At 33.4% G+C, this 18,866-nt stretch overlaps 3 protein-coding genes across 3 annotated transcripts; 1 reads left to right on the top strand and 2 right to left on the bottom strand.

Moving 5' to 3' along the window:
- Positions 1 to 13: 13 nt before the first annotated feature.
- LOC140977576 (N-(5'-phosphoribosyl)anthranilate isomerase 1, chloroplastic) lies at positions 14 to 1,371 on the bottom strand. The gene has a single exon (XM_073442331.1). It carries the CDS (start codon positions 635 to 637, stop codon positions 221 to 223), a length of 417 nt encoding a protein of 138 aa, XP_073298432.1. The 5' UTR covers positions 638 to 1,371; the 3' UTR covers positions 14 to 220.
- A 1,770-nt stretch (positions 1,372 to 3,141) lies between these two features.
- On the bottom strand, positions 3,142 to 6,137 carry LOC140977024 (zinc finger CCCH domain-containing protein 29-like). Its single transcript, XM_073441543.1, has 2 exons — positions 5,942 to 6,137; positions 3,142 to 5,368 (listed from the first exon to the last, which is right to left on the bottom strand). The coding sequence occupies exon 2, from the start codon at positions 5,361 to 5,363 to the stop codon at positions 3,360 to 3,362; it is 2,004 nt and encodes a 667-aa protein (XP_073297644.1). The 5' UTR covers positions 5,364 to 5,368; positions 5,942 to 6,137; the 3' UTR covers positions 3,142 to 3,359.
- Positions 6,138 to 13,215: 7,078 nt separating this feature from the next.
- Positions 13,216 to 17,574, top strand: LOC140977023 (uncharacterized). The gene is made up of 6 exons (XM_073441542.1): positions 13,216 to 13,719; positions 15,269 to 15,397; positions 15,519 to 15,639; positions 15,723 to 15,804; positions 16,845 to 16,998; positions 17,072 to 17,574. Exons 1-6 carry the CDS (start codon positions 13,384 to 13,386, stop codon positions 17,213 to 17,215), a joined length of 966 nt encoding a protein of 321 aa, XP_073297643.1. The 5' UTR covers positions 13,216 to 13,383; the 3' UTR covers positions 17,216 to 17,574.
- Positions 17,575 to 18,866: the final 1,292 nt, after the last annotated feature.

Raw genomic sequence — 18,866 nt, 5'->3', positions numbered from 1 at the left:
TGTGCAAGAAGAAAAATAGAAGCCATCCATCAAAAAATTATCAGCACAGTTTCCAGTGTTCTTGATGGTTTCAGAAGACACGCTACGGATATCTGTTTATTTTACATCTGCTATTTTTTGTACGTTGATCAACTACACTGTACTAATTTTATCTTAAAAGTGCGTTCTCAAATTACACGCATAAAATAGAAGATGGATAACCAATTTTTGACATTGTCGGTCAGTAATGCACTGAATGGACTGCTTTCATGAATGACAATATTTGAAGTTCATCTTTCTGTATGCCATCTGGACCACAAATGCCACTACTTACATCGATTCCGTGTGGTCTAAGTATAGAAAGAGCTTCGCATACGTTCATATGGTTAACTCCTCCAGCAAGGAACCATCTTTTTCTTGAAATCTCTTTTGCAATAGGAAGTGGGATGGAGCGTTTTGAGTCGGGCCAAAAAATCATCCCAATAAAATTTGCACCAGCTTCTGCTGCTTTGGCAGCATCTCTAGCTGATGTGATTCCACACATCTTAACTAAAGGTCTGTCTTTTTTGTATTCTTTATCAGCAAGCGAAACTATTGTTGATTGGTTTGATGAGCGTGTCATTTTCATCTTTGGAAAGATTCCATTTAATAAACTCATTTCTTTCCCTTCATAACCTGTAATTAATTTGATGATCTGATGGACTATTATACATTCCACACAAATAGGGGACACACTTCACTAGAACATAGTTATTGAATATATACCTCTTGCACCAGCTTCGGCTCACTTAACAAAGCATCGTTCCCACTTAAATACAATGAAGACTCTTAACTCATATCATGAGACGCGGGCGGGGATGAAAAAGGAAGGACATGAAACATGCATCAAACACCATATGAGGAATCATATTTTTGGAACGTTGTATACTGAATAATATAACAATGCCACAAATATTCTGGAATACCTGAGCATATCGGCTTAGCAAAAAGACTTGGTTGAAGATAATTTCCCACTCTTATACCTCGAAAAGATAGACATAAGATCGCAAAAACACATTCAAGAATACCAAACCCATAAGCATGACAATTAACAACCGTTACATTTCACTCATAATCACCACCTTCTTTTCCAAGAAATGAACCAAAAAGAACAGAGAAATTACCAAAAAAACTTTCCGAAGAATTCACACAAGCGTCTGGTGCAAATTCTCAAACGCACACACAGACGAAACATACATATTAGACCCAGCTTTAGAGAATGTGAGACCTGAGAGCATAGCTGAAAGAGCTAAATATATGTATATTACAAGCGATTATCAAACTTCATAGCTAGCCAAGATTGGTAGCTTGCATACTTTTACTCTATATATCGAGAGTAGCCGCTATATATCTCAGCACACTTGAGGTAACCAAATCTTGAGGAACCTAGTATGATATTTAACAAGTCCATCGGGCCTTCACCATTTGGCCCAACCTCAAGCGGAAGCCAAGGCTCACTAAACTAACGTTACTTTAAACCGTGGAGAAATACAAAGATTAACAAGAAAAATTAAATATTTAAGTAAAAATATTGCCTAAACGTCGCCTAAGCACCTAGACGGTATGCTGTGGTGACCTCCCGCCTAGCGTTAGAAAACCGTTTTTAAACGTTAGTTTCCATTTTAATTGGCTAATTTTTTAAACTGAAGTGGGAGTTGTGGTTGTATCTCTAAGGGTACTCACATTGGTTGTTATATATAACACCCCTTTAACACATATTCTCCAATGTGAGTGGACGTTATAACGCCTACTCACATGAGAGAGGGTGTGGGGCGTTCATGTCAGTTTTTTTTTTAAAAAAAAATTCGATAATTAGCGACGGTTTATCACAAACCGTCGCTATTTGCGATGGATTTCAAAAACCGTCGCTGAACGCGGGCCCCACACGAACGCGGGCCCCACACACGTGATGAATATTGATTTAAATTTCAAATTTGTAATTTTCAGTTATTGTAGTTTTCGATTATTGTAATTTTCATTTGTTATAATTTTCATTTTCGTTAATGTAACTCTCCGATCAATTAGTATTTTGCATCTTCTCTTAAGTTTAATTTATTTTCTAATATTTTTATGCAATTGTTATTTATTATTTTATGTTGTACCGTTTTATTTTAGATTTATAATAATTTTTTAATTTTAAATAAATGACACTCATAAAATTAAATGATTTTACGTATTAAATATATAAAAACATATTATTATTAATATAAAATAATAATAATTCAAATTTTTTAATATATTTAATTTAAAGTAAGAGTAAGATGAATGAGTGGACATCGAGACCTACAAATAATGAGTGTGAATGTTAAAATGAATTTGGGAGAATAGATGTGTTAATGTAACGTGTATGTGACATGTGGACCTTACGATTTTTGATGAGATGGTGGATGTCAATGCGGATGCTCTAATGTCAGTTGCATTATAAGTCGACATTTTAATTTATTATTTCCGCTCTTCGTTGATTTCTTTTGTTGGGTGTTCTACTTGTTGACGGGGAGGGCATAGTTGAATAAATTAAGTGAGGAACTTCCTCTGTCCAACAAAGGAAAAAGCATGGTGAAAAATATTTGCTGGGGTTGAGAAGTTCAAATATCACACAAGAAACCCACATAATAAAAGGGCTGTATCTTTAAGAAAATGGGCAAGATTGGGTTGAAACTTCAGCCGCCTCTGAATATAAAAATAAAAGCCAGAGGAGATGATAATATAATGGAGGATCCTTTATCCTTTGTTGTGTGGTTGAGATATAAGAATAAAGTAGTTGTTAGGGCGGCCTTCCATTAATAAATCAAAGATGGATGAATTATCAATCTAATGGGACCCTCACAGTTTCGACCATTAAACCTCCACAAATAGGATTTTTTCCACTCTATGCTTGGATCGAAGGTTGATCCAATGGTGATAAATATAATATATTTATTTTACCAATGCATTTGAATCGGAACTAACCCACAAATAATACGTAGGGAGTTACTTTTTTAGTAAATTTTCGAAAAAGAGAATATTTTACACAAGGGTGGTGCGTTCGAAAATGGATGTCAGCAAACTCATAGCCCATAGGTGTATAAACTTTTTCATTCAAAAATTCACCAAATGCTGATACTTACACGTGCAACTTGAACATGGAGGAATTACACAACTTTCATCAATTAATTCTTGAATACAAGGACTGGATCACATAGTATAATGTTAAATTACTGCGAAAAAAATAATTAAAAAATTTGTTTCTTCAATAATCCTAGTCTTTCTTGCAAGATTCTAATCCAAAAGATATGGTTTAGCAATAAAAATCTCAAAGAATATCATCTCAAGTATTGGTCAGCTTAGAGCGAGATACCAGATTAAGCAACCACCTGCTCCTGTTCCATGTACAATGGATCGATCCAATTCGATGCCATTTCATGAATTCCTCCATGTAGACTTTGCTCCGTACCATACGGGCCGATGCCACCAGTTGGGGTGTCTTTCACCAAGGAATTAACCCAAGAAACATCCGGCTCGTCTACAGTACAATGAGTCATGACTGAAGATGCATTGGCATTATTGCTTCGAAAGCCAAAAGAAGCGGACTTTCTAAGCTTATTGACTTCGTCATCGTTAAAACCCCAGTTCACCTTCCCATCTGGTGAGCTCCAATCTGAAAATTTTGATGGCATTGGACTGGGAGAATTAGCAGAACTGGAAAGGCTGGATCGGTAGCCAACTCCAGCACCACGATCAATGAAGCTTTGGCTGCGTTTGGAGAAGGCGTTGACTCTTGAATTCATGACTGCTGCAGCGACAGCAGCAGAGGAGTCAAACCCATATGCTGAGGGCTGTTTTTGTGCTGGTGATGATGATGAGAAGTTTGAAGGGTAACTGGCTCGTAGTTGGTTTGTGTTCTGGCGAATCTGATGGCTGGTAGGAGAATTCTTCGGTGAGAGACCCTGTAATTGAGACAATAATGAAGGATCCAACGACCCAAATATGTCATCTAGATTTGTGGGTTTTAAATCGCTGCTTCTTGGATATGGGGAAGACAGGCTCGCCATCTCCTCAACCAATTGTTGGCGTTGTTGGTTATGCGTTCGGATTTTCTCCAATTCAAGCAATTCCACCTCCAAATCCATGGCTCGTGCGCTAAAAGTAGTTTTGAGTCGGCTACCGGGAAGCTGCAGAGCCGGTGGGGTTATAAGGTTCAACTTGTTCTGCCACATGTTTCCGCTCATCGGAGATGAACAAGTCACTGAGGGCGACATGGGCGGTGTTGAAGAATTAGGCAGCATCAAAGAGGACGACCCAAGTGATAAAGGGCTCAATGTAGACATGTCCACTGAATTCATTGAAACAGAATTCGGAGAAGGCATAGCAGAACCGGTGGCAGCATACAAAGGGCGAAGCTCTTCGGGTTTGTGCGCAAAGAAGCACACTTTTCGTGCGCAGCCTGTCTCGTCCTTGCAAAGCCGTGTCCTGTATTGAGCTGGATGGAGCCAAGATTCAAAAACTCCATGAGCATACTCGCAATAATCCCCCTTCGCGCAACTTCCCTTCTTGAACTCAGGACACGGGACACAAGTGTAGTGATGTTTCCTCAAATCACGCCTCCTCGCGTTCTCCCCAGGGTGGACAAAAGGGCACTCGGTCCAGTCGTGAGAATAAGCCCTCGAGCAAGGCTTCACCTTGAAACTATACATCCTGAACTCATCACTTCCGTAGACCCCATTGTTGATATCCGGCAAAGACACATCAACAGGATACTCTTTCTTCTCACCCCCTTCTTTAACCCGAGGCATCTCACTCCCTTCCTCCTCCTCATCACTTGATTCGATTTTGATCCCTTTCAACAACATTTCCAAGATTCTCCTCTTAGAATTACTCGAAAACTTAACACACGGAGCAATCAAATCACATGGTTTCTTGCCATAGGCATCAATAGAATTGATATCCCCAGAAGCATCAATCAAGAACTTGACAACCTCAACCGAGGCCCAAGAACCACCAGCAGCAGCACAATGAAGTGGTGTAGCCCCATCCGATCCACACGCTCTGTTGACATCAACTTTTCCAGTTCCAATAATATACTTCAAAACCTCTAAACTTCCATACAAAGAAGCAATCATTATCGGGGTTCTCTCTTCATACCCCATCTTCTTTGTACCAAATCTTCTGCCATACCAGTAGCTTACTTCATTCACATCAGAACCCATCTCTTCAAGTTCATACATAAAGCCAGTCAAATCATCAGTAGCCGCCAATTCCAGTAGGTTTGAACAATTTTTACCCGAAATCCTTCTCATATTTTCTTGAAATTTGGCCTCCATTTCCAATCCAGAAGGGGAAATGTTACTCTTTGAACCAGTGCACATCAAACCTGAAACATACCAAGAACAAAGAAAATTTGAGACTCGTGAATATAATAAAGATAAAACAACAAACTTCACATCCTCTTCTTGCTTGCTTATATGTGAATCTTGACAAAACTGTTAATAATATTTATTTATTCCAACGATCATAAGGTCGTCCTAACCGGAATCTCCTAAGCTAAACACAACTGTTTCCTTACAAATCAATCGAATCATTCCACCATACGGCCAGCCTGTCGTTAGATTCTCTCTCTCAACTAAGGAAACGTTATTAAACAAATAACACAGATAGGCGATAAAATGGCTAACAAAAAACAAACCACATAATCAAAATCACCATCTAAAAAAGTTCGAAAAAAAGAGAGAAGAAAAGACATCTAAAATTCCAGGATTTATTTTTAAAGAAAGAAAGCATGGGGAAAAAAGCCCATTATTCAAAATCCAGATCTCAATACAACTTACAAACAGCTCATTAAACAAAAGAAGCCCCCTCCATACCACCCAAAAGCCTTAACCAGAAACCAATAAAATAAGCACAAAACCCATTAAAGATCGAGTCTTTAGATGCTAGAAAAGTATACCTTCCCCTTGCACTGAAAGGATAAATCGATCTTTCCTTTAATACAAAGACTCCCAATAATTTGAAATTTGAAAGAAAGAAGTGAGTTTGGTTAGTATATAATCTTGTGAAAGACCTCGAGTCTTTGCAGAAGTATATATATTGTTCAAAAACTCAGAGATGAGGAAGGAAGGAGGAAATTGTGATCTTTAACCTTTTGTCCGCATTATAGTCAAAGTCAATCTTCAAAAGGTTGAGTCCACCTCACACCATTTCTGTTTCTTACTGGTTCCATTTTGAATCACTCGAGCGAAATCAAAATGAAATGCAAATGCAAATCAAATTCAAACTCAAATGAAATACAAATTCAAATGAAAGGAAGCATAGGTCCCATTTGAGGTGATAATGGAATATATCAAACCGCCATAGGGTTTTGTCGCGTCTCTGGTGGGCCTCTGACGCTAACGCGTGACTGCTGATTGACATATTAATTTACATGTATATATTTATTTTTTATATTTATTTATGAGATATACAATTTTACATATCTTTTATTATATTAAATAAATAATGATATATGGATAATATGTCAAAATTATATACATATTTAAATTATATTTTAATATTGTGAATTTTTTTAAAATTAAAAGTAATTAATTTTGAGTATGTCTCTTATAAAAGGTTTCACGAATCTTTATATGTGAGACGGGTCAACTCTACCGATATTCACNTTAAAAGTAATTAATTTTGAGTAGATCTCTTGTAATACGGTTTCACGAATCTTTATCTGTGAGGCTGGTCAACTCTACCGATATTCACAATAAAAAGTAATATTCTTAACATAAAAAGTAATATTTTTTTATGGATGACCCAAATAAGAGATCCGTCTCACAAAATACGATTCGTGAGACAGTCTCACACAAATTTTTGCCATTAATTTTTACGAACTATGATTATCATCATGATCTCTTTTGTTCATACTTGATATTTATGTTTTTTGAGATATTGAGTTTTTTTAGTTTAATAATTAAGTCTTGAATATAATTATTTTAATAATTAAGTCTTGAATATAATTTCATCCCAAATGTAAAAAACTTGCTTAAGTGGGATATAAATCATCAGCTATTTAATAAAAATATTATATGCATCCAATACGATAATTCTTTTGGATTTCATACTGAGCTCCTTTTAATTGAGGGAAAATGGAATTTAGAAAGACAATCCAAATATCCAAATACAAACAAACATCTAGTATGTTCGAGTAGAGACAAAATAGTATTTTCTACTGCATTATAGACTTATCAATTATCAACTACGATGAAAATAATAATATTTTATATATGATTTATCATAACCTCATACTAATCATATAATAGATTACTAAGTAACCTATTTTGGTCATCTCTTGTCAATTATATGACTTAGAAGATGGGTTTGTCTGAAATCCGTTATGAGAAATTATCAATATAACACACTTATTTTAGATGACGAGGCTGAATTAAGCACTTGTATGTGCAATTTGGCGAGTTGGAACGATTCAACCTGCAACCCACCATTAGACAGAGCGAGATTATCTATTATTTAAATGAGTTAAATTGTCAATCTAATCCATCTATTTTATACGCCAAGATGTCTCTTGAAACAATGATACATTGAGATTTGGGCTTTTGTCATGTTGGGCTGAAACTGGCGAGCCAATATAAAAATGGGGGGTTTGAATATTCCCAGCGATTTTTAACGCTAAACGCGTAAGCGAGGCCCACACGCACAATACACACGTATTGCACTGACATTTTCAACTTTGGATGACTGTCATATTGTTTTCCTCACGTTTTTAATGCATTTCACATGTTAGCTTTATTATCACTAATTATATTCGTCCATTTATGCTCAAATAAAAGAGGAGATGTTTTGTGAGACGATATCACAAATCTTTATCTGTGATATGGGCTAATTCTACCGATATTTACAATAAAAAACAATACTCTAAGCATAAAAAGTAATATTTTTTCATTGATGATCCAAATAAGAGATATGTCTCACAAAATACGATCCGTGAGCCCTTCTCACACAAATTTTTGTCAAAATAAAATTGTTGTAAAAGGGGACACTTCAATTTAATTTTTTCAAAAAAAAATTAATATTAGTTTCTCGATCTCGATTTGAATTCGATTAAAATCAAGATCAAGTCGATCTTTAAACACGTTGTTCATAGGAAGTTTGGATTATTGTGACTTTTAATATTTGGACTCGTTCCCTTTGTTTTATCAGGTTTATTTCATCCTACTCATGTGGACATTGCCTCCGTGATAGGATAGATGACCAAGATTTGTCCATACATATATAGGATCCACTTTTTTTTTGAAATTGTATGAATGACAAGATCTTACCCGTTGAAATGAAGTGAGGGTAGTACCCATATAAGTAGTATCTCATCTACCATTTTATCATTGAATGGATAAGATAAATTATTGTCCAGTGTGAGCTAAGATGGATCGGATTTCAAGTTTTCTTATATTCTATTATTTAATGCTTATCTTGATTTTCTTTAGATACTAATTATCGAAATCCTGGATTAGTTAAACAGATCTAACTCTTAAACTTCGATTCTATCTTTCAAAAATTTTAATATAGTTTTATTTATAAATTTTGTCACCAACTCCATTTTTTATGTAGTTTTATTTATAAATCGTGGATTTTTATTATATTATTATAATTTACGATACTATTATCTGGCAAAATCCCGAGGAGATCAGCGTTGGGGACAACATTAATTTCAGATAATTGTATGATCCTTAAATTCTATTAAAATTTCAAAGTTTTCGGCATCACATATCAGAATTTTGACTTTATTTTTTCTTAGGTGTCGAACTTCCTCTAATTTGCCAAGCTATTATAGTTTCTTTTGACTTATTTACATCAATAATTCCACATATGAATCACAATATTTGTAAGAGTTTCAATTCGGGTGGGTTGGATTGGATTTAGCAATAATATTATTCAAAAATTGATCAACTCGAGCTCCAGCCAACCCGAAAACTCTCAATTCGAACTCGAATCAACCCGATTCTGAATTTGTTTTTTAAATTTTTTAAAGAAAATTAAATAAAAATACAAAAAATAATATTTTAATTTAAATACATAATAACAAAATCTTACTCTAATATATATGATTTAAATTTGAAAGTCTAATCGTAGAAAAATAAAATATATTTACTAAATCAAATAAACAATTGTTTAAAAATAAAAAATGTTCAAATTAAATATTAAATTATGAAAATTTATAATATAAATATACAATAAATATTTTTTTGGACATACAATTTATAAAAAATGTAGGCAATATTTATTAATTATATTTTTAAAAAATTAAAATTTTCGGGTCAACTCCAACCCGACCATTTTTTTTGATCCGAACCCGAAAATTCCAAACACAAACCTGATTTTTTCGGGTTAAACCGTGTCGGATTGGTGGGTCGTGTCTGCTTTTGACACCCTTATATATTCGAATCCGATCTTGTTTTAAATGCGTTCCATTCAAGACAGATTAGACTCGGTGAAACCGTTTCACAAGCGGGTTTGGAATAGGTCCCGTATTTTAGTGGACTCGTCATGCCATTAATAAATGATATTTATAATATAATTGTGTTCTTGTTTATATTGAATAATAAATATCCTATCCATAATTTTATTTTATAATATTTTAAGATTGAAATAATTTTATTTTATTATGATATGTTTAATATGAATATAAATAATTACACAATTTTTTCTTATTAATTATTAATTGAATACAAAATTGATAGATTTTAATTTGTGCTAATATTTTTTTTTTGAATATCATTAATATAAAATTGGAAAGTAACTTTAATATTTATTAATTTTTATGTTTTTTTATATAATTTTGACAAATCCAACCCAGATTAAATCTGTTGAGTTTACAGAACAAAGTGAGACGGGACGAGTCTCAGGTTTGGCCAAGTAAGCCGCAAACCCTCCTCGTTGCCATCCTTATTTCCATCTTTACTACGATATAATATTCTTCCGACCTTTTTTGTCAATAACATGTATATTGTGGTCGACTCTACGATGTTATTTACATTCCACTTTTTAAAACAAATCTTTACATAAAAAGAAGGACCATCGATTTATTCATCAAAGTGGGCCGACTCCGCCACAATTTTAACACACTAACGAATCTTGCAATTAAATGTTGGCCGTTAAAAAGCCCGAACAAGTGCAAAGCACGATGGACATGTTGGCCTACTTTTCTGAAATGACGAGTGATCTTAAAAGCCCATTTATGAACGGGCCAACCAGTTTGGTTATCAGTGGGGTCCATCGAGAATGTCTTATTTTAGATTGAAAATATGAATACTATATTATTAAATTTTAATCACTTAAAATAACTAATTTTTTAAATCTTTAATGATTATATATATTAATAAATTGTTAAAAATTTAATGCAAATGGTTTTTAGTCCAGCGGATAGAGTTTTTGTTTCCTAAGCATGTTCAATTCTTATTTAAATTTTTTCCTTTCTTTTATGTATTTATTTTTTTAAATTCATATATCCAAATTGTAGTATAATCACTCACTATTTCTTATAATTACATTTTGATCTTCATTTAAATATAAATTAAATGAATTATAAAAAATATTATACAAACATACAACAGATACATCGATGCACTAGTTCGTATAAATTATTTGAAAAAGCTAAGATTCAAAACGAATCTTATAATTGCTGTCTAAAAGGTGACTTTGAATGTCCATAAATTTTTTCATTACGCAACAACAATTGTTGTCATAGCCAATCGGTTTTTTTAAATAAAAATTAAATAGAATTTGTTCGATTCAGTTTCCTAGGAATTTATAATTTTTTTAATGAAACAATATGTACGATTATATATATACTTGTATACGAAATTAAGACTATCATGCACTCAATCCAAATATAATATTACTCATTGGTTATTTTTTTCCGAACATCTTATTGAACTAACCTGTTATATAAGATTTGTCCGATACGAGAGTATTTTGGATAAATTTATTCAAAACATCTTATAAGCCGTAGAGTCTTATTTTAAAAATAATTTTTTCAAACGTTTGGATGAACTTATTTGAAACAACTTATAGATGTTAATGCAATTGATATTATAAAATCTTTTTATCATCAAAAATATCGTAAAGGTGTATAATACTTTGGAGTAATGTACGAAATTATACATATACATATATATAAATATATATAAGAAAATAGTTTTATAAATTTATCTTAAAACAATATTTAAAAAAAGTTATTTATTTTATATTTAAATTTTAGAAAAATTGATATTCTTTGGAAAAAAATTAATATATTATTTTATGTTCATGTAAACATTTATTAAAAAATCGTAGTTACAGATTTACTCAATAAAATATTGACACATTTGTTTTTTAAATCCTAAGAAAAAGACAGAAAAAAAAGCCTTATTTTAAAAAGATAAAATGCAAAGTGATAAACAAATTATTAATTGAGCATGTTATGGACTTAACAAAAACAACCTGTAATTTGTTAGGTTATTAATTTATCAAAATTTGTGGAGGACATCGTGAGCATTTAAAAAAATATACAAGTATATTTTAGATAGTAAACTGTTATAAATAAGATTGTTTTTTTAAAAAAAAGTGGAGTGACCCAATTTCAGATTTGATGATGCTATTTATTGATTGATATTGTTTACTTAAAACATTTTCTATATTTTTCTCGTTATCTGACTTGAACATTGGAAGTTTATGTTGTAAAATTTTATAGACCCTTCTAACATTTTTGATTATGCTCTTAGACCATTTTCAAGCCGGGGTAGTATTTGGAAATTGTAAATTCATGGTCCAATATATGCAAATGCGACAATTTTTAAAAATATGCGAGGGTCATATTTTGAAATCTAAGCTCACAAAAGATAATTACATACGGCTCTCTCGATATTTGTCGTAATCATAAAAAAATTAACTATATTTAAATTTTACATCCACGAAAGTTTGTGAAAAATAACAAATAAATCTAACAACTTCTAAAATTATAAACACCTTCATAAAATTTATATTGATATTACAAATTTTTTTTATTTATCTTACATTTTAGAGGTGTTAAATGTAAGAAGAGTGAGTCTCATGTGAGACCGTCTCACTGATCTTAATCTGTGAGACGGGTCAACCCTTCTCATATTCACAATAAAAAGTAATACTCTTAGCATAAAAAATAATACTTTTTCATGGATGACCCAAATAAGAGATCCGTTTCACAAATACGACCTGTGAGACAGTCTCACACAAGTTTTTGCCATGTAAGAAACATACAAACACGAAAGATGTGTGTGTAATATTAGAAATTATCATATTTATTTGTTAATTTTCACAAATTTCATTCGAGGTATGTGTAATATTTAGATATAATTGAGTTTTTTTGTTATCACGACAAACATTGGATATATAAACACAATTAACCAGTCACAAAATGATATATTTAAATATGAAACTAAAATAGACCTTTTGATCAAATTCCATAGATTGATTTCCAATTCTATATACGAATCTGGCTATTGTTTATAATTTATTTATTAATTAGTAATCTGGTAATATTGTTTAGAACTAAATTTTAAAAAAATATATTTTAGTTGATAGATAGATAAATAAATAAATAAATCAAGGCCCCTCTCATTATTTCCGCCCGCAGCCTATCATGACTGGCTTTGTATTTATTTTATTTAAGGTTTTTATCCTTATTGGCTATTGGTAGAGCGAATTTGACTTCTGTCGATGGTAGAGCAATTTTTTCCGAAACGCCCTTAATACTCGAATATCTGATATAAACTTTCTCGAGTCTAAATCACCGATTATATATATACATATGTGGAACCAGTTAACATAAATCTACCTTTCCAAAAAACACATGCATACTAATGATATATTTCTAAAATGAGGAGGTCTCTTGTGAGACGGTCTCAAGAAATCTTTATCTGTGAGACGAGTCAATCCTATAAATATTCACAATAAAAAATAATACTCTTAGCATAAAAAGTAATACTTTTTCATTGATGACCCAAATAAGAGATCCGTTTCACAAAACACGACCCGTGAGAGCGTCTCACACAAATTTTTATTTTTTAAAATATCTAAAAATTTATTTAACTGTTGCCTAATGATTTCAATTCCTTTTCTTGGAAAAGTGAGGTATGAGGGTAAAAAAGGTAGTTCATAGTATATACTCTGGCAGCAGCAATTACTGTCCTGTCAATATATTCCCGGCATCGATTGGATTTGTTCATTTACGATTTACGATCTACGCTTCATAGATAGAGCCATCTGCCCCACCTTGCTCGCTACTCTGCAGACGCAGTAACACAACCCCTATTGCAGATAGGCATCCGGTGGGCGCTGTAACAAGAAATCTCGCAAATCTCACCGTCCGTGATATTGTCTATGGCGGAGCTGGCGGCCGCTGAAGTCTACTCTCCTCGGACGATACAGGTGTGGAGGACGTTGGTGAACTGGATGGCCTTTTTCTTCCAGATCTTCGCTCAGATCCTGCGTGGTACGCCGTCGTTTTCGCAGGTCCTGTCTTACGTTGGCCTACGTCATGGCTCGTTACTCTCTTCGGCGCCACACGCGCCGGTGCAATTCAAGCATCTTCCGGCGGTGGAGCTTTCGGAATACGAAGCAGAGGTGGAAGAGGGAGATTCGGTTCAATCCACTTCTGTGACAATCACCGCTCGCGAAGGGAGACTGTTTGATACTCCGGCTTTGAGGAAGTTGAAGGTAATATTATGTCTCGAACTTGATTTAATTTGAGTTATGATGGAAGGAGTGAAACAAAACAAATAAAGTGCACTAGAAAAGTAGTTGCCGTAAGTACGTGGTTTATTTGAGTAGAAGTGACGAACAAAGGCTTAACGTTGACATGAGGGTAGAGGTTCGAGGTAATAATGCTTTCTGATTTGGTTCTATTCAATGTGTTTGTTGTGAATCTAGTGTTAAAAGAAAGACAAAAGAGTTGGATTGAAGCAAATGGAATTTATGTGCGAGAACAGAGTAATTAATGCTTTTGCTTGGTGTCTCTCTTTGTGGTGAAGTTTAGTCCTTTTTCGGAAATAGGCTACTCTTTTGATTAATCATCTTCTAACTCTAGAAATAAGCTGGAGTTGGTGTTAATCATAGCGAGAGGATAACATCATTTCTCCTAAGAATGGATAAAGAATATAGAAGGGAAAATGTTTTCTCATATTTCATATTTCTTATAAGAGAAGGGAAAAGACCGCTTTCCTTTTACAATCGACGGGGAAAGTTTGGGATCATACTTAGTCCTGTTATCTTTCTTAAAACAAAACTAATCTTTGCATTGCAAGATGGATGAACATTGCTAGCTAGTGTATGGATGAATAGTCTTTATGGAAAGGTATTTGTTAATGAATAATGGTGATGATTTATGTGGCTAGACCAACTCAGGGATATCCGCTGGTACAATATGCTTTTAGTCTTCTGCGGCTCTGTACGATGAAATAATATCCATGGTATCTGCCGGGTGTAAAACGTTTTTCTGCAGAAAAAGTGCTTTCTCAGGTTTCTATCACATCTAAACTGGTTCTCGATAATTCATACAGTCAAGATATAGTTGATTTGTTGCATATAGTTTCCCAGACACACACTGTCATCATATACAGATTTCCTCTTTCCTGTATTTATCATCGTGTGCTCAATTGGGTCTTGTGTATGTATCTTAGGGTGTCTGTTGGGGTGCATTATACAGTAACAAAGATTTTCCATGTGCTGAAAGTGCTTGAACGTAAAGTGTTCCTTCAACCTTGTAAAGGCTTTATATATGAAGTTTGAGAGGTTACTAACTCTAATATTCCTCACCGGAGTTTCCCCAAGATCAACTTCGGATTTATTCGCCATAGGTCTTGGTCGGGATCTAAGGAAGAGGAGTCTAATTTTTCGGGTTGTGGTGGTTTATTGTTTATGCTGTCCGTTTGGTTGAAGAGGAACATGAGGATTTTTTACGACTTAGAAGACTTGCTTGAAGACATGATTAAGTTTAGGGTTTCAAGTTGGTGTTCGAAGAGTATGGAGTTTGCATCGTTCTCGGTCTCAAGCTTGTATAGAAATTAAAGTCCAATATTATGCTAATTTGACTTTGGGTCAAACTTTCTGGTGTATGGACCTCTTGTCCATTTTTTGTAATTATAATACTTTAATTAATATAATACGGTTTCCTATATAAAAAAAGGTCGTCAAAGTTTTCTTGGTGTGAAAAATGCTGACACCAAATTGAATTGCTTTTGGAAATGTGCCTGTTTACTGGATGCAGGTGGTGCTTGATTTGGATGAAACTCTAGTATGTGCATACGAGACGTCAAGTTTACCAGCTATGCTACGTAGTCAAGCTACAGAAGCTGGTTTAAAATGGTTCGAACTAGAATGTATCTCTTCTGACAAGGTGAGTTACATGTGGTGTTACACTGGTATGATTAACAGCTGAAACTGTACATTTTATTTTTACATTTGAATTATTTTTTACTGTATTTATTTTTATGTTTATATTTTGATGGAGCTTCAAGGAATTTGATGGAAAACCTAAGATCAACCACGTGACAGTATTTGAACGTCCAGGATTGAAAGAATTTCTTGACCAACTTAGCGAATTTGCAGAACTTGTGTTATTTACTGCTGGCCTTGAAGGTTTTCTGTTACCCTGTGTCTTAGTTTACTTTGTTTTCAACTGCACTTTAAGTAGTGTTGTACTGCATTTTTTACTATTGCAGGATATGCGAGACCTCTTGTTGATAGAATAGATGTTGACAATCGATTCAGTGGTAGACTCTATCGGCCTTCAACAATTAGCACGTAAGTTTATTCTGCTCCTTTGTTATTGACCGCTGGGAATACCTTCTGACGTCTTCTTTATGTTTCTTATTTCTTGCCAAGAGGTCACTCATTTTGCGTTTTTGAGCTCTAAATATGTCCTACATTCTACTTTTTCATTGATGGAAATAATTGCTATACACGGTTGTGATGTGTTTGCATCTGACAAGTGAACGAAAAGAAAACTAAAGAAATAATGCTAAGTGCTCATGAAACATACAAAGTGAAATTTGCCGTGCCGATGATATGCCATTTGACTTGTTTTGCTTAAGTAATGTTAATTAATATGTGGAAAGTACGTAAATAGTTTTAACTTTCAAACTTTAAAATGTGAAATAAAAATGATATCGGATACGATTTTGTGGGAAAATATTATCATGGTTGTGGATAGACCACTTCTTGATGTAATAATATACTTGACTACCGACCTATTTAAACCTACTGTTGCTCATGCTTATGTGTTATCGTAATATAATGGGAATTTCTGGCTGTCCTGCTATCTTTTGACCTGGCTTGAGTAGCTCAAGCACTGGAAATCCTCAAATTTCAACTGATTTATCTTTATTTTCCTTACAATTGCCATGTCCTTAAATCTGTATTGTAGTATGGATGATCATCATATAGTATACACACATAATTTTTTTCTTAATTTCTTTACGAGATTCATCAGCTTCCTAGATGCTGCTCCATGTGTAGTTGCAAGGTGCGGGAAGGTTAATCACCATACCCAAATGCCATTCCCAGACCTTCTACCTCACTTCAATGAAGAAGACACGTGAATAATAATAAATGAAAGAGAATATGAAATGATTCTCATTTCAAGTTGTAAAATGATCTTTCCGTTAAGAGGTTAAGTTTGATGTGACTCAACATTTCATCCAACCATAGAATGGTCTTTTAACTTCTGCAAATTATTCAATTTAGTTTTCGTCTATGGATTTGCTACATTAGGAATGCCGATGGTCAATTATATGGGTTTTATACTGTTATTTGTCTGATGAACTTGTTTGCAACCATCACAGGGAATATCGTGAGCACGTAAAAGATATATCTTGCTTATCAAAGGATTTGTGCAGAATTGTTATAGTTGACAACAACCCATTTAGCTTCTTGTTGCAACCACTAAACGGAATTCCATGCATTCCCTTTTCTGCTGGACAACCGAAGGATGATCAGGTACCAATATTTCTCACAAAACCTATATTTTTCTCCTCGTCCTGACTCTTTTTTCTACGTTCTTGTTCACCAGCTTTTGGAGGTTATACTTCCACTACTCAGGGATCTTTCTCTACAGAAGGACGTAAGACCCATTCTCTACGAAAGATTCCATATGCCTGAATGGTTCCAAAAGCATGGAATCCCTACTTTGGGGTGGCCAAACACTGGTGGATAAAATCATCGACCTGTCTTATTTATATAACCGTAACTTCCTAGACCATCATTCTTTTTAGAAAGACCATCTCTTTGCCAGAACCACACGACTTTGTATAGAGCCATTCAGGGCAAGATGGCAGTCGTTAATGAAATTCCAAAGTTGTCAAGTTCGAACGGGAGGACAAGATTCTTGTTTACAGCTATTTATGGATTCCATGCTCGTTGGATTTGTTTCTACATGATGCTAGTGTTGTTTAGTGTGTTTATACAAATAAATTATTTACACGTACACTTAGCAATTGCTGTAATTCCGCTGACGTCGCCTTGTAATGAATATATGGGATTTGAATGTTGTGTTTATGTACATATTTGAACAAATTCTGGTAAGTGTTGATTTAGAGATATCTCTCCCACTAGCATTTGTTTGTTGAAGTGATGACCAAACAACATGGTAGGCACCCGATGTAGGAAAGTTGGAGGTTTTTGGGTATTAAATTGTGGAATAGGTTTTTAAGATAAATTATAAATTGATTGGGTTTATATCAGATCCTTTTATTTTATTTATTAAATTTTTGCACAAAATAAGTTTAGTAAATTCATTTGACGTTTGGCATCTGACTCATTCCTCCCTGAGTATAACTGTTTGTGTGTTCGAATTTTAACGGAACAAATAATAATAATTTAATTAATATGCTCACAAAAGATAATAATAATGTTTTGACCTTTATTTGAAAAATTTATTTCACAAATATATTAACATAACGATTTAATAATAATAATAATAATAATAATAGAAATAATGATATTAACATCAACAACAATATCATCTGCCCCAATTGTAATGACTTAAGTTCGAATCTCTCCTCTTTTAATGTAAGAAATAAAAAAATAAATATTTGGTTCGTGTGAAGGCATAAAATATATATTTAAATGATGTTAAACTAAAAGAAATAAAAAATAAATATTTGGTTTGTGTGAAGGTATAAAATATATATTTAAATGATGTTAAACTAAACTTCTAGACCTATAACAAAGCGCAAAAATTTTTCGACAAAATTAAGCTAATAATGAAAAGTTCGAATACATACCCAGATATATTGTGATGTAGATACAAGATTTAGTTACACCTGATGATTTAAACTATTACTTTTTTTAAAAAAATACTTTTCAGTTAGGGAACAAACTTTATAAATTTATAAATTATATATAGAAGATTTATTTAAAACAAATGACTTCCTTATTTTGAAACCGATGAATTGGTCTCGTCCCTTCTCGATAGAAGCTTCTTGTGACTAGATATGTAAGTATATCATTGGGCGAGAAAAATATTGAAAGAATTTTATAATAAAGTGTACAAAAATGTCACATCCTTTATATTGACCGAAACCATAGACTAGAGTAGCACAAATTCTAAGAAATCAAGAGAAAATTACATCGTTGGCTCCAATTATATTGTAGAAATGTGTAATTATAATTATAATTTTTTGGCCATCAACGAATGAATACACATTTCTACAATATAATTATATATATATATATATATAATTATATTGTTGGTCCCACTTGCGGTAATTTGAGATAATAAAACCCGAAAATAAAGAATAAACTGGACACCGAGATTTACGTGGAAAACCCCTAAAAATTATTAGGGTAAAAACCACGGGCAAGAT

This window comes from Primulina huaijiensis, chromosome 5 (assembly GCF_012295235.1).
Source record: "Primulina huaijiensis isolate GDHJ02 chromosome 5, ASM1229523v2, whole genome shotgun sequence".
NCBI lineage: Eukaryota > Viridiplantae > Streptophyta > Magnoliopsida > Lamiales > Gesneriaceae > Primulina > Primulina huaijiensis.
This window is presented reverse-complemented; position numbering and strand designations above follow the sequence as displayed.